At 45.3% G+C, this 14,147-nt stretch overlaps 2 protein-coding genes across 4 annotated transcripts in view; one reads left to right on the top strand and one right to left on the bottom strand.

Moving 5' to 3' along the window:
* Positions 1–14,147, bottom strand: part of LOC135394089 (bone morphogenetic protein 7-like) — a 43,379-nt gene that overhangs the window by 28,207 nt on the left and 1,025 nt on the right. The gene's annotated exons all lie outside the window — the stretch shown is intronic.
* LOC135394088 (cytochrome P450 3A6-like) lies at positions 1,962–14,027 on the top strand. Of its 3 annotated transcripts, none has more exons than XM_064624583.1 (15): positions 1,962–2,008; positions 3,890–3,950; positions 4,117–4,213; positions 5,686–5,738; positions 5,847–5,943; positions 6,020–6,145; positions 7,212–7,446; positions 8,578–8,717; positions 9,386–9,515; positions 9,581–9,662; positions 10,448–10,556; positions 10,880–10,968; positions 11,334–11,474; positions 13,165–13,330; positions 13,602–14,027. In XM_064624583.1, the coding sequence occupies exons 2-15, from the start codon at positions 3,898–3,900 to the stop codon at positions 13,716–13,718; spliced, it is 1,635 nt and encodes a 544-aa protein (XP_064480653.1). In that variant the 5' UTR covers positions 1,962–2,008; positions 3,890–3,897; the 3' UTR covers positions 13,719–14,027. The 3 variants fall into 3 exon arrangements, with proteins under 3 accessions (XP_064480653.1, XP_064480651.1, XP_064480652.1); XM_064624581.1 differs by lacking the exon at positions 1,962–2,008 and adding an exon at positions 2,500–2,725; XM_064624582.1 differs by lacking the exon at positions 1,962–2,008 and adding an exon at positions 2,769–2,828.

The following is a 14,147-nucleotide window of genomic DNA, read 5'->3' as shown; positions in this document are numbered from 1 at the left end:
GTAAGCCAGGTGTTTAATATTAGAGGGAGCAGACGAGAGATGCCGTTTCAAATATCCTAAGGTGCGGTTAGTTTCGTTAACGATGGAGCTTACGTGGATATCAGCCAAAGTACGACGCATGGAAATGTAATGCATTGTGGACAAATATTCTCCCAATATAGCAATTCCGAACTGGTGCCATGGACCGATATTTCGGTGATATACGGATAAGGATATACGCGCTTAAATTTAGCGATAAATTTGAAACATGACATAAACGGGATAGCGAACCAAAATCTCACTTAGAAAGGCATTTCCTTTCTATAAGAGAAAACAGATACTATGCAGATAGTTTGTCTTGCGCGTATGCAAATTCGATGCGGCCCTGCTCACATTCCAGTCAAAATGGAAGATGAGGTGTCTAAAAAAAAAAAAAAGAAGAAGAAATAATCACTGAAGTGAAGAATTGCTCGAAGTGTCAACTCACCATCAAGATCTCTGTGTTTCTTATTGGTTTTTGGTATGAGGGAAAATTAAGACTCAGCATACACGGTATTCATATTCCACTACAATGTTTAACCATTTTGCTCAGTCATACCGCTTTCACACCAGTAGCCACAAATACACCGTCAAAATCGAACCCTGTAATTACCACACCCATACAAACTTTTTTTTTTGCCCAGGAGGGTGTAACAGGGGTGTGCAGAATGATTGACACCCAAACTACACCCCATTTGCATCGAAAAGGGTGTTCAGAATTTAAGAGTGCACGCCGACACTGGGAGGTGACGAGGGTTCGAATCCCGTCTCCGGCTGTGCTGTCTGAGTTTTCCTCTGGGTTTTCCGGTAGACTTTCCAGACGAATATCGGCTACAGTTCCCTCGAAGTCGGCCCAGGACGCCTACTAACCGCCTGTCCCGCACTCCTTCCTGCGGTCTTCTCTCCATCTCTTCACGTCTGTACGCCGCTTATAGCCACAGTTGCTTCGCGGAATTAAACAAAAGCCAGTGAGTTCCGGTGGCGGGATTCGAACCCACACATCTCTGTGATTGCTGGTCAGGTAGAGTCAATGACAGGTATGATTGACCTTTTTTTTTATTGCTAAAAACAAGAAAAAGTTCCCTCCCAATTTTTTTGTATATGTTCAAGTGAACACGTTCACCATCATCGTATCGCGTTGGGCACATCGATTTTTTTCAGCTAGCAATACAGCTAATTTATCAAGTTTTGCATATTTCACGTGTTCACCAAGTGACCAGCTCCACGTCTGCCAAATTTTATGTCTCTATGTGCAGGCAGTGACTCACAAAAAAAAAAAAAAGTAACCATACAGTGGAAACGTGGATTTGTATATGATAGACGAATCAGCACGAGAGTTTCTTTATACGGAATGAAAGAGCAATCCTTAACGACCACTCTGAAGTTTACAGACATACAGATACCGTCAGCCGTTTTCCGAGGAGAAGCCTTCAAAGAACACCTCACTTTTGGATGAACAGCGCCACCTAACGCCTCCGTTAACGTTAAAGTTAAAATGCTTTCGAATTCGGCGAAAATATTTTGTGAGCTTTGGTTTCTCTATACGGTGTCAACCAGTAAACAGAAACTGAACAAGTTCCGTGGTGGTCGAGCACGCGGTTGGATCGCTTCATGTGGAATAACCCAGCAGGTAGCTACGACGCCACCGCTTCCCTATGGTTTTCCTCGGACGCTTTAAGACAACTGTCGGCACAGTTCTCTGTGAAGTCGGCCCAGGACGCACGTTCCCCCCGCGATAGTCGTGACGTTTCCCGCCTGAGCGCGGCCGATTAAGGCAAGCAGTTCCACCACCACCACCACCACCGCTTCCATATACGTGCGCATATGGAGTTCCATACGCGACTCCAGCGCAACGCCTTACGAACAGCGCTGCTCATTCTAATCTAGACGTGTTGTAGTTGGAGATAACCACTTTACTCGTTTGCACTTACTCCCTTCGACTGGAGCCCGTTTGTCTCGGCTCCGTCACCTCCCTGAGGGCCTCCATAAGGTACGTAGCGGTTTGACTTTCGCGTCCAACCTTCCATGATTTGTCGACTCTCAAAATGACGCCATACTGTAGACAAGCCGCACTCAGTGAGTAACAATGTACGTAATGATGATGATTTGTAAAATACTCAAAGCTTGATATCAGCCTTCTTCTTTAACTTTCGTTTTCATCTCATTTTTTTTTCAATCCTTGGCCAGTGTTTTTTAAGCTTTAGACCTGCTCACCCAACCAACCCGCCAGGTTTTTAACCCTCTTTCAGTTGAGACCCGCTCAAAAACGGAAAATACCCATATGCATCGCATTCCAAAACCGTTACGGGTTCCGCTTATCTCAGGAGGTCCTGTCAGGTCCACAGTCAACCGTATACGTACTTCGCTGAAAGTCTCCATGACGTCCGCCCTATCTCCGGCTGCAACACTCCACACTGGCACACGAATCGCTAATCTAGACAGACCGATACCATTGTTTGGAGTCCAACCCATTCGAGTACAAGACCGTCAAGGCGAGGACGTCCGGTGCAAGCAGCACGCGACGTTCCGGTGCTTCCGTACCTGGCTGTTTATTTTAGTTCGTAGGCACGCGCACCGATATTCAGCTGGCTCACGCCGGTGATTCGCGTGGCTATTGTTTGATAGATAAGGGGTGATAGCGGATCACTTCTTTTATGCTTGTCACCTTCTATTGTGGAGTTTAGAGGAGACACGCGTCCAAGTGCAGGTGAGTCGATGCTGTTGTCTTGCTCTTGTTCCTCCTGTCTTCAGGAGCTAAGGCTTGCGCGGAAGAAGAGGTTATCGACAACAAAGGGGTCAAGTATAATCTAGTATGCCGGCGAGTATATCAACATTGGAGTTAAGAAACTTTTATAAGGCAGTGGCAGCATGATTGATCGGCACATCTCTTGGGACTTTTCTGACATTTACTGAGAAGAAATCCTGTAAAGCGGTTACGAGGACGATGTTGTGAGAGGATACAGATAAGATTGTCTGACGTAAGAGTGATGTCATATATTGTGAGCCAATAAACTTGGGGAAGAGAAGAGCCACGTAAATTGGCTGTAAAATTCCGGTAAAAACAAAAAAAAAAAACAAAAACAAAAAAGTTGCAGCTTTCAGCAGCTAAATATTGCTATAGTTCAAGTTGGGGTAAATTCTCGGTGAGGCTCTTTTTCAAATCATCTTAATTTTTATCGAAATCCCTTTAATGTTTTGTGTAATCGTTGTGTAACTCTTTTTGCATTGTCACTGTGGTGGTTCCACAATTTCAGCGTCCCGCAAACCCGGTCTGAAGATCATATGGTGGTGTCACTGTATTAAGTAGTATTGCCAACTGTCGGATGGGACAAGCGGACCTACACTGTGGTACTCGTATTGCCAACTGTAGGATGGGACAAACGAAAACACTACAGCAAAAACTAAAAAAAACACACACACAACAGAGAAGCACACGATAGAGGGTTACAAGTTACAAGAGGGGACAAGAGTGATAATTGTGTACGCAAGTATTGATGGTGTACATCTGCAGCGCACAAGAAACGAAGCTGTTCTTCCGGAAATCGCAATTTTTCCTAATTTTACACCCGATAACCGTAAAACTTCTTCTAGGTATCATTTTATCCTATTCTTGCTTGACTTGCTGCGATTTTGTTTAAGCGTTTTGAAGAAGAGATACACAGTACAGCGAAATGTTCAAAGGACTGAAAGCGAAATCCTGTTCCATTGTACTGCCGGTTGCACCGATGCATTTTCATCCAGCGTCACAGAAAGAAAGTGACAGATAGCGCGTAAACCATGCAACGCGTAACCATGCAACGTAGCGCGTAACCATGCAACGCCCCTCAGTCATGACCAAGCTGTTGACCCTAAAGGAAAAATCCTCTTTCAGGTTGCATCATGTGGCAACTCGTGCTCGCTGTCATCGCGCTGGCCATTGCGCATTGGTTGAGGCAAGTCCTTTGTGTTTTCCATTATCAATTTTCAACACGTTACAACATGCGACCAAAAGCGGAACTTAGTCACATAACAGCGTCTTATGAGATGAACGTGTGCTTCTTTTCGCGTTGTATCTTGTATGGTAGTGATATTCTTCAAAATGTTGTCTCACGTTTGCAGCCAAAGAAGGAGGCATTATGAGTACTTCAAGAATTTAGACATACCTGGTCCGGAGCCCAGTATTTTCTTCGGGAATATGGTCGAACTGTACCAAAAGGTGGGCCTATTAGTATTTTTTCACACTAATGCTCGATGTTTATGAACATGCGTGAGCCTCATGGTGGTAGGGGCGCCGTGACGCACCCAAGACAATCTGGTAATAATAGTAATAAAAAAAAAAGACTCTCCTCGTAGAATGAATGATACTGTTGCCTCTACAGCAATACAAAAGGAACGAAGTTAGATCAGTTCGTGATTTAGGCTCCAAGGAAACCGCAATTTGCGCTTTCCGTTCTCTCTCACCTTCTCAAGATATATGAGGTAATGCTGAGCGGCTTGTCACTGGTCTCCTCAAACAATTCGACCAATCAGCGCGGGAGACAGTTTGAGGTGACCAATGATAGGCCACTCGGCATTGCTGCGTTTCTTGAGAAGGAGGGAAGAGGGAAAAGCGCAAATTGCGGTTTCCTCGGAGCGTAAATCATGAACGATGAATTGGATTCTGTGTTCTGTTGTATTCTGTTCCTTGTTGTTCCTGTTCCTTTTCATGTTCCTTTTGTATTGCTGTCAAGGCAACAGTATCCTTCATATTGCGAGCAGAAATCTTTTCACTTTTACGTCACGATATAATCGTGATCATGAACGATGCCAGAGTGATCCGTCCGTGGATTAGGTAATTAGGTTAGGAACCTAATTAGGCAATTAGGTTCATTCTATTTCTAAAAGCGTTTCGAACATTTTTATGTTTGTCAATTACCTTGTTACGGACGACCCTATTTATCTCACGTTAATGCCACTGCACCCATCCTGGAAAAGAGCGCTGTAATGGCTGATAGATAATCCGTGTGCTCCCCGTACCAGGTTTGTTTTCATGCACTCTAAAAACAGAACTTCACCGCATAGCACACTCTGCGCCAACCATTACCAGCACGAATGATAGGGTTAGCCCTTCTGATTCGAAGAGAGAGGGAGGCGTACGCCTTTTTGTGTCAATTATCATATATCCAAATTGACTCAAAAAGGCGTACGCCCTCCCCCTCTCTTCGAATCAGAAGCGATAACCCTATCATTCGTGGCAGTGGTTGGCGCAGAGCGTGCTATGCGGTGAAGTGAAGTTTTAGAGTGTAGCACGCTGCGCGTCAACCATTGCCATGAATGATAAGGTTATCGCTTCCGATTCGAAGAGAGGGGGAGGGCGTACGCCTTTTTGTGTCAATTTGGACATATTATAATTGACACTAAAAGGCGTACGCCCCCCTCTCTGTTCGAATCAGAAGCGATAGCACTATCATTCGTAGCAATGGTTGGCGCACAGCGTGCTATGCGGTGAAGTTCTGTTTTTAGAGTTTGAGTGACAGGTGAATGACTTGTTGTTTTGCTCAAATAAACGACAATGTGCAAACAGTATTACTCTAGTGCAATCTTCCCGGAATTTGTGAACCTATGTACGTAATATGTGTATATGGAAAGAAGGAACCTGTATGCCTTGTCTAGGGATTTAATCGTCTTCATCATTGTCGCTTTTCACAGACCCCACTTGTGGCTCACAGGGAGTGGATTGCAAAGTACGGAAAGACACTAGGGTACGTTGCCATGCTAACTACTTCCCTAAGTATCTACTTGCCTAGGTATTTCCGTAAGTATTCGTCAACTCACAGTTGGTTAGAAATTCTTGTCTTCTATACGATCAGGTACTTCGACGGCTACAGGCCGGTCCTTCTGGTCGCTGACCCGGAACTCATGAAAATGATCCAAATCAAAGACTTTCAAGACTTTATTGACAGAGGGGTAAGGGAAGCATTAAGAAAAGCAGTATAGCTTATTGTTTCATTACCTTAAAAAACCGATGTTCTTTTGCATTTAGCTCCTGTTCCAGCCGAAGCGACCTCGCGGTCCCGAACGAAAGAGCCTAATTCAGTTGCAAGGAAAACGATGGAAGGAAGTTCGAAGTGTCCTTACACCATCATTTACCTCCAACAAGCTCAGACTCGTAAGCCAGCTCTTTCGTTTTCGTGCCTCTGTTTTCAGCACAGTGGTGCCCTACCACGTATCGTTCCTTGGACGATAGCGTGCCAAGGGAATGCAATGCGTGCATACCGTCCTGTGGTCCCAGGTCATTACAAGCAGCCTACATGTGACCATAAAAGTGTCGGTTTGTATGGTCAGGGGCAAGACCGCGTGCATGTCATGGGCGTACCGAGAGGGGAGCAAGTGGGGGCCGTGCCCCCCTATTTTCACTATTCCCCCCCTATTTCACCATTTTCACAAGCGACCCTGGGGCTCCAGGGTCGCTTGTGAAAATAGTGCACTCTTTAGTCATAAGTTGTAATTATTATACTCAGATGTCATAATAGGAACTTCTGAAGCCACACAGTTCTCAAGGTCCGCCTCCAGAAAAAGAGGTGGTAGGGGAGGGGAAGTTGCACGCTTGCCCCCCCCCCCCTCCCCCTTCCCCTTGGAAAGAATCCTGGGAACGCCCATGATCGCTGTCTATTTCTTACTTCATATATTAACCTAAAGGACGCCCCCTCCGAGTTGTACCATGACGAAGTGAAACAAGGTCATAACACAACAACTAACGGAACATGAAATTCAAAGTTATTACAAAAGCCAACACCAAGACAATTAAATGGGATAGAAGGCTAAACAGAAGGAACAAGCCGAAAATAATGTCGTGTAGTATAATTATATTCTTGTAATGCTCTTTAATGGCTCGAGATAGGGAAATGCAGAAGAGATGACATTTTAAGTTGAAAGGATGGTCATAGTCAACTGGAATTAATCGCGGAAAGTTGGACAGGTGAATAAAAATTTATCAAGGAGCCACAATCACGCATTTCGTTATGCCAAATTTATTTCAAATTTATGCTGTGTCTGAAGTTTACGGTTACTGTTCAGACCACAGACCATCAGGTACAGTTGCAAAGCGGCAGTGTCGTCCTTGCTATATTTACCGCGAATTGAAGAGAAGCGTACTCGATTACGCTTCACGGATCATTCTTTGTTAGCCTACCTCTGTGTAGGACATTGTTTGAGAACGCTCTCTTCTGACGCAGATGTCAACGGGGATGATCGAGAAAATTGAGGAACTGGTCAAGAAGGTGGACGACTATGCACGTAAGGGGGAAGAGTTTGAGGCCTCCGACATGTACCAGGCATTAACCCTGGACGTGATCAGCCGTAGTGCGATGGGCATTGACCAGAACATCCAGCGGAATCCCGAAAGCAGTCTGCTGGCCAGCAGTAGAACTCTCTTCAGCGGTGGCTTCTCGCCCGCAATTATTCTTCACGGTCAGTGCTGGTCACCTACTCTGTAGCTTTTACATATCAAGCGTAGAGGTTTCAATACATGACATTCTCGGGCAAGCATAAACAAGCCCTCGGCACAACTTCCGGTGCCACGAAGACTTCCGGTCCTTCCGCGACTAAGGACGCTCGGAACCAGCCGCCATGCAGAATTATATCTTTCGCTTTCCTGATTTGTTGAAAACGGGAGGCGTGCGCCTTTTTGTGGCAATTTGAATTGCCACAAAAAGGCGTATACGACCCTCTCCCTCCTCAAATCAGAAGCGATAACTGTATCAATCGGCACAGTGGTTGGCGCAGAGCGTGTTTGCTGTGAAACCGGATGTCGTTTTGGCACCAAACCGGAAGCGGTGAAAACGGCATGTATAGGAACCGAACCTTCACACGATCAAAATTCAGGGCTATGGATTTGGCTAAAGCTTAGGTTTAAGCAGACCTAACTCGCTTCCAAATTCTTTAGATGGTAGAGTGCGGAGTAACGTATCGACATCTTGTCTGAAGAAGGCCTTCTTGACACATGACGTGTCGTTAGTGGTGTGTCCGATCACAAGCACGTTCCTATAGCAACCACAACTGGGGGAATGACATGTCTTCAGCCGCACAGGCAAACCACTTATTATCGCAGGCTTTCCGTGTTTGAAATCATCCGGGGCGATTCGCTAAGGACATTGTGTGTCACACGGAGAAGGAGGGAGAAGAGACAGCGACCAACCCTGTCACTCCTTCGCCACATTGACATATAAAGTCAGGATGTCGTCTGCTTCGTCAGCCAATCGCCGCAGACAATTTCAAACGCAAGCTTTCTGTGGTTACCAGTGGCTGATGGCGCACCGTTTTCATAGCTATACGGCTGCCGAAAGCACGGCCGTGGTTGGCGGACCCTTAATGACCACGTCACGTTGTTTAAGTGATCAGGCCTTGTCTATCTTGGTGGCCTTGAAAGAGGCGTCGAGCAGCCCATATTTAGCCTAGGCGGCGGTCTATGATAAGCGATCTATACCTGTCGGTCTGGCGGCAAGTTACTTCAGTGCATATCTGCGTCCTGGAACAACATCGTAGATAACTTTATTCTTAGGGTACGTGCCATTGAATGAGATTTTCATTTTATGTATGCAGCTTCGTTTCCTGGCTTGGACTTCCTTCTCCGGTTTCTAGTTCAGTGGCGGCTGAAGCGACTGAATAACGGTGTCCATCCTTTCAAGGAGGTCGTCGACAAATGCAAGGGGATTGTTCAATCGCGGCAGAAGGACGCTACGGTACGTCGTGAAGGTTTTTGTGGATTTTCGTACGAAACACAAGCAAAGCGGGCTTGTCATGGTGAGAAATTTACCCGGTAGAAGTCGTTTGCAACACGGGGTCTTCAATCGGGGCAACGTCTCCATTTCAAGGCACTTGATGGAAATCCGCAGCGGAGGACAAAGAAACAGTCCATTGTCAAAAAGGTCATTAGAATGCCCTTTGTCGCTTTCTGATTTAAGCATTGTTTCTCGCACGCATTGCAATGGGTCCTTTAAAAAATAAAACCTGCGTTAGCACAGCGTAGCAACCGCGGCTCTGAATGCGATACATACATGGACAGAGGACAGCAGGAAGGGAATGTGCGTCATGAGCCAACTTGAGAGGGAATTGTGCCAACATCCGTCTGAAAAGTCTAACGGAAAACTTCGTACAGCACAGTCTGTGGTGGGGTTCGAACCCACCAGCTCAGCATGACAGTGTAGCCACCACCAGAGAACGAATGCTCTACCCATTTTGCCACGTCGCAGCTTTTGCGGATTGCTATAGCTAAGGTAATTTATGAGACACACATCGGCTTCCATGGCCCCATTGGCTCCTATGAACGGAATAAAGCTTTCCTGAAGACGGTGACGCAGAAGGAAAATTATTCTGTACGCCCAGGAAGTCATAGTCACTTTCTTTCCAGCTCCACGGAAAAGATCTTCTCCAGCTGATGATCGATGCGAAGCACTCAAAGGTAGACTTTGGAAATGTCACATCGGAACAGCTTACGGCAGGAGACGAAGCAGAAGCGCACGAACTAAGACAGAACACAGGTATACGCGATCATGTAGTGTGTCACGTGACAGGTCCTGAATCAAGGATCTCCTGTATGCCGTAGTGACGAATGGTCTCACGTCGTCGAAGGCGGAACTCGATGATGATGATATCACTCAGAACGCCTTCCTGGTTCTTGTCGCTGGGTGAGTAGGGTTCTCCTTTTGTGTGTGTGGAAGAACTTAATTTCCGACGTACTGCAAGGCATACTTCGGCAGAACTCACTCATGTACATGTCCATGCTCAATATGGCGAATGAGCTGAGCACGAGTGAGGAAACTGTGAGCCGAGCGGGAAGTGAATGAGCATGAGTAAGCAGATGGAGATCAGAGCAGGGACTGAGTGAGCATGAGTGAGTGAACAAAAAACTGAGCAGGAGTGAGCAGGAGTCACAAGTGCCGACATCTGATGCATTGTTTGACGTACATCCGCCTAATTCGAACTCTGTAATATGTCTGCATCCGAAAAAAAGTTGAACTCGGCTTCTTACAGTTCGAGCTCAAGCCTCACATCGCGGTCTCAGCTATCATGACAGGGCTCTTTCCTAAATGTTTGTGCGCATGCGCGCGGCTCCTATATGACCTCGGAGGCGTCGAGGAATATTCTGTGTGCACTCAACAGATGGTAGCTTGTGAGAGCGAAGGCCCCGCGAGTTTCGCCATCACAGTTCCAAGACAGGTTTTGTTGTTGTGTGGTGTGCACAATGTTTGTTTTGATATATGACAAGATAAGTTTGCTGAACAGGGGCTATGATAAAATTATGAAATACATTCGTTTAATTATATTCATTCGGAGATCTATTTGCTTTAATTCGATACGATTTAATACACGTCGAAGTTTCATGACCTATGAAGTGGGTGATCAAATTTCTTTTGTTCTCTTAGAAAATAGGGCCTACGTCACCATTAACTGTGTGAATGTGTCCTTGCAGATACGAAACCACGAGCAATACTTTGACTTTGATAACGCACATGCTCGTCAACTATCCCGAAGTTCAGGAGAAAATCAGGGAAGAACTGTTCTCAGTCATTGGAAACGAGGTAGGCAACACGCTGGAGCTACATACGTAAATACCTATTGGGAGGTCAGCGTAACACATGCCGACAAAGAAAGAAAGAAAAGAAGAGACACATACGACGTGACACATGAGACCGACTTAGTTTTTTAAGTTTTCCATGGTTTGTATTGCATGCTCTTTCACGGCCTTCATGCGGTCGTATAAAAGTTTCATGAAAAATAAGGAAGTCATTTGAAGGAGCTAGGGCCTGACCTGTACCCGTTACAGTGTGGTTGACGATATGGTCATGTCAGCCTAGTGTAATGGCAGGACATATACATACGCATAGAATATGTGTTGTTACAGGGGGAAATCGACTACAGCACAACACAGAAGCTCACGTATCTCAACTGTGTCATCTCTGAATGCCTTCGACTTTACCCTCCGATATTCTCGTAAGTGTCCTTTTATTCACTTGAAAGATACCGCGAAAGTCGCGCTACATACAGCAACTGTATACTATGTTGCTACATAGCAACGGAAATAGCGAGTGTTCGTAGACTGCTGATGACGTCACCGTAAAACTACCGGAATCAATGGCAGCGTGCATGGCTCAAAATCGTATTCGTTGATTGGGCGCGGTAGATACGGCACTTCGGAAGCCACGGAATGAACGATATACTAACACTCACTATTATTACAGGGTGTTAGTAGACCGTTGATAATAAAGGGGCTTCCAAAGTACCGTTCACTCTTGTTTAAGATTAGTCTGAGTAGATTTGATGACGATAAGCTGAAATGCTGATGGATATCAACGCAGCTTCATCACCAGAGAAGCTGTGGTGGACAAACAATACGGGAAGTTACGCATCCCTACAGGAACGACGGTCATGATATCGGTGGACCACGTGCACAGGGACCCTAACGTTTGGGAAGATCCACTCAAGTTCGACCCTGACAGGTGGGTGGTTGAAGTGAAAGCGCTTCTTTTTTTCTTTTTTTGTTTTGTTTTTGTATTTTTTATTCTGGAGTCTGCAGAACCCTACACTCTTAAAAATGAACTTCACCGCACAGCACGCTCCTAGCCAACCATAATCTCAAATGATATCGTTATCTGCCCTGGGGGCTTAATCGCTTCATCGTCGTTACGGTCGTTACAAGCTAACGAGTGACGGGAAATTCAAAAAGGTGGGCACGTGACACATTGCGCGTGACGTGTACCACGGCCTTCACGTATCGCGCGAAGAGCGCCGTGCACGTGTTTTAGCACGTGCCCACCTTTTTGAATTTACCGCCACTCGTTAGCTTGTAACGACCGTAACGACGATGAAGCGATTAAGCCCCCTGATTTGTTGAAAACGGGAGGCGTACGCCTTTTCTGTGACAATTATGAACAGCATAAGTGTCACAAAAAAGGCGTACGCCTGCCGTTTTCAACAAATCAGGGCAGATAACGATATCATTTGAGATTACGGTTGGCTAGGAGCGTGCTATGCGGTGAAGTTCATTTTTAAGAGTGTGCTTGACCTATGCAATTGAAATCTTCGCGCCTCCTGCACTCTAGAAACAGAACTTCACCGCATGGCACGCTGTGCGCCAACCATTAATGATATGGTTATCGCTTCTGATTCGAAGAGAGGTGGGCGTACGCCTTTTTGTGGCAAGTTGGATATATGCAAATTGTCACAAAAAGGCGTACGCTTTCCCTCTCTCTTCGAATCAGAAGCGATAAACCTATCATTCTTGGCAATGAGCACAGCGTGTTATGCGGTGAAGTTCTGTTTTTAGAGTGTGTATTCTGGCAGGATATTGTTTCTCACTTTGTTTGTTGAAAACGTGAGGCGTACGCCTTTTTGTGACAGTTATGCTGTTCATAATTGTCACAAAAAAGGCGTATACGCCTCCCGTTTTCAACAAATCAGGGCAGATAACGATATCATTCGAGATGATAGTTGGCTAGAAACGTGCTATGCGGTGAAGTTCATTTTTAAGAGTGTATATGATCGCGAGCTGGTTCTCATTTAGTAACATTGGTGCTTCGTGACACGTCCTGTGCTCTGAAAACAGAACTTCACCGCATAGCTCTTAGCCAATACCACCGTCCCGAATGACATCGTTCTGCCCCCGATTGGCTAAAATTGGAAGGCGTACACCTTTTTGTGACACTTATGCAGTTGTGTTAATGACACAAAAAGGTGTACGTCCCAATTCCGTGCAATTATTCTGTGTGTTGAGTGTGTTCTGTGGTGAAGTTCTGTTTTAAGATTGTATGTGTGAAATTGTGTATTGCATGTGAGTGTGCGTAAGAGTGTGTATAGCATGCACTGGAGTGAGTTCATGACTAAAAGCGCTAAAACTTACAAACAAGGACGACGACACGAACAACAACCCACCACAAAGCGCTCCGTGATGTTGTTGTTCGTGTCATCGTCTATATTTGTAAGTTTTAACGCTTTTAGTCATGAACTCAGTCAGTGGCCAACAGGCCCATATGGTAGTTCTGATCACAAGCGTGCACTAGCTGCATTAACTCACCATATACCGCCTGCAAGCCTGCAAGCAGCAGCCTGCGTTCTGCTGCCTCCCGACAACTTTATATCGATACATTATTTCAAGGTACAAGGACGTCCTTCGTCGTATAATTTTTGCAGATTCCTGCCAGAGAATAAGTCCAAGATAAGCCCAGTTGCATGGCAGCCATTCGGTGCGGGACCACGTAACTGCATCGGCATGAGATTCGCCCAGATGGAGCTTCGTTTGGCCATCGCGAAACTCCTCAGGAAATACCGTCTGCAAGCTACCGAAAATACTGAAAAGGTTGTGCTTCTTTCACATTCCCATTGGTCACGTTAGAATGCAGCAAAAGTTGACACGAGAAGCACATCAATTAGTGTGTGCAACTGTCTTGCGATCGGCGCCATTTCTTTTCTGATATCCAGTCACTTGTCTAGACAACAATGAATAATTTTCAATTTTGAATAATTTTGAATGAACATATTTTGAATTGAGTATCGGAACAATAGAGCGAGCGCGGATCAATGTGCCAATTATTATCGTGAGACCTGACATGTTGAATATTCGTTTTCAGGATCCACCAGAGATTGAAATGAATCCCTTGGTCCTCAGAATCAAGAAAGGCGTTCATATAAAGGCTGTACCACTGGAAGTCGCAGATGAGCTTTGCCTTGGTTCTGTATATAGGTAATTTGCTAACGCCAAATGTTACACAACATTAGGATATCTACACATACACGACACCTATACATCGTTTTTCATCCGTAACGTACACAATGCTGACATTTAAAGACACACTGTGCTGGGTCACATTTAATGTTGTCATTACCTGAAGTCATCTCTGTATAGTTCACATGTCATTGCATGAAACATTTCAGTGAGGGTTTCGTGATCCTTCATATTTATCGGCAAACAGTATATTATTTAAAATGTATATACCTTTCGCTGTAGAATATATGTCTGTGACGTCTTGCTCTAGCAAATAAAGCGAGTTGCTATATGCTTTTGGTTTTATGCTGACATCTAGCGAGGCAAGCACAGGATCGAGGTTAAGGAAAAAGTAAGTTTGATGGCATTTCGATTTTAACATCTCGATATTTTTTGGGCGATGGTGCGATGA

This window comes from Ornithodoros turicata, chromosome 5 (assembly GCF_037126465.1).
Source record: "Ornithodoros turicata isolate Travis chromosome 5, ASM3712646v1, whole genome shotgun sequence".
Lineage (NCBI taxonomy): Eukaryota > Metazoa > Arthropoda > Arachnida > Ixodida > Argasidae > Ornithodoros > Ornithodoros turicata.
Note: the sequence above shows the minus strand (reverse complement) of the source record. Positions and strands in the feature narration are given on the sequence as shown.

Bases quoted from the DNA above. Each gene is read 5' to 3' on its own strand.
- LOC135394088 (XM_064624583.1), top strand. From the start codon at position 3,898: ATGTGGCAACTCGTGCTCGCTGTCATCGCGCTGGCCATTGCGCATTGG. The intron at 11,475-13,164 runs GTGGGTGGTTGA...TAATTTTTGCAG, and splicing joins CTCAAGTTCGACCCTGACAG to ATTCCTGCCAGAGAATAAGT. The intron at 13,331-13,601 runs GTTGTGCTTCTT...ATTCGTTTTCAG, and splicing joins CTACCGAAAATACTGAAAAG to GATCCACCAGAGATTGAAAT.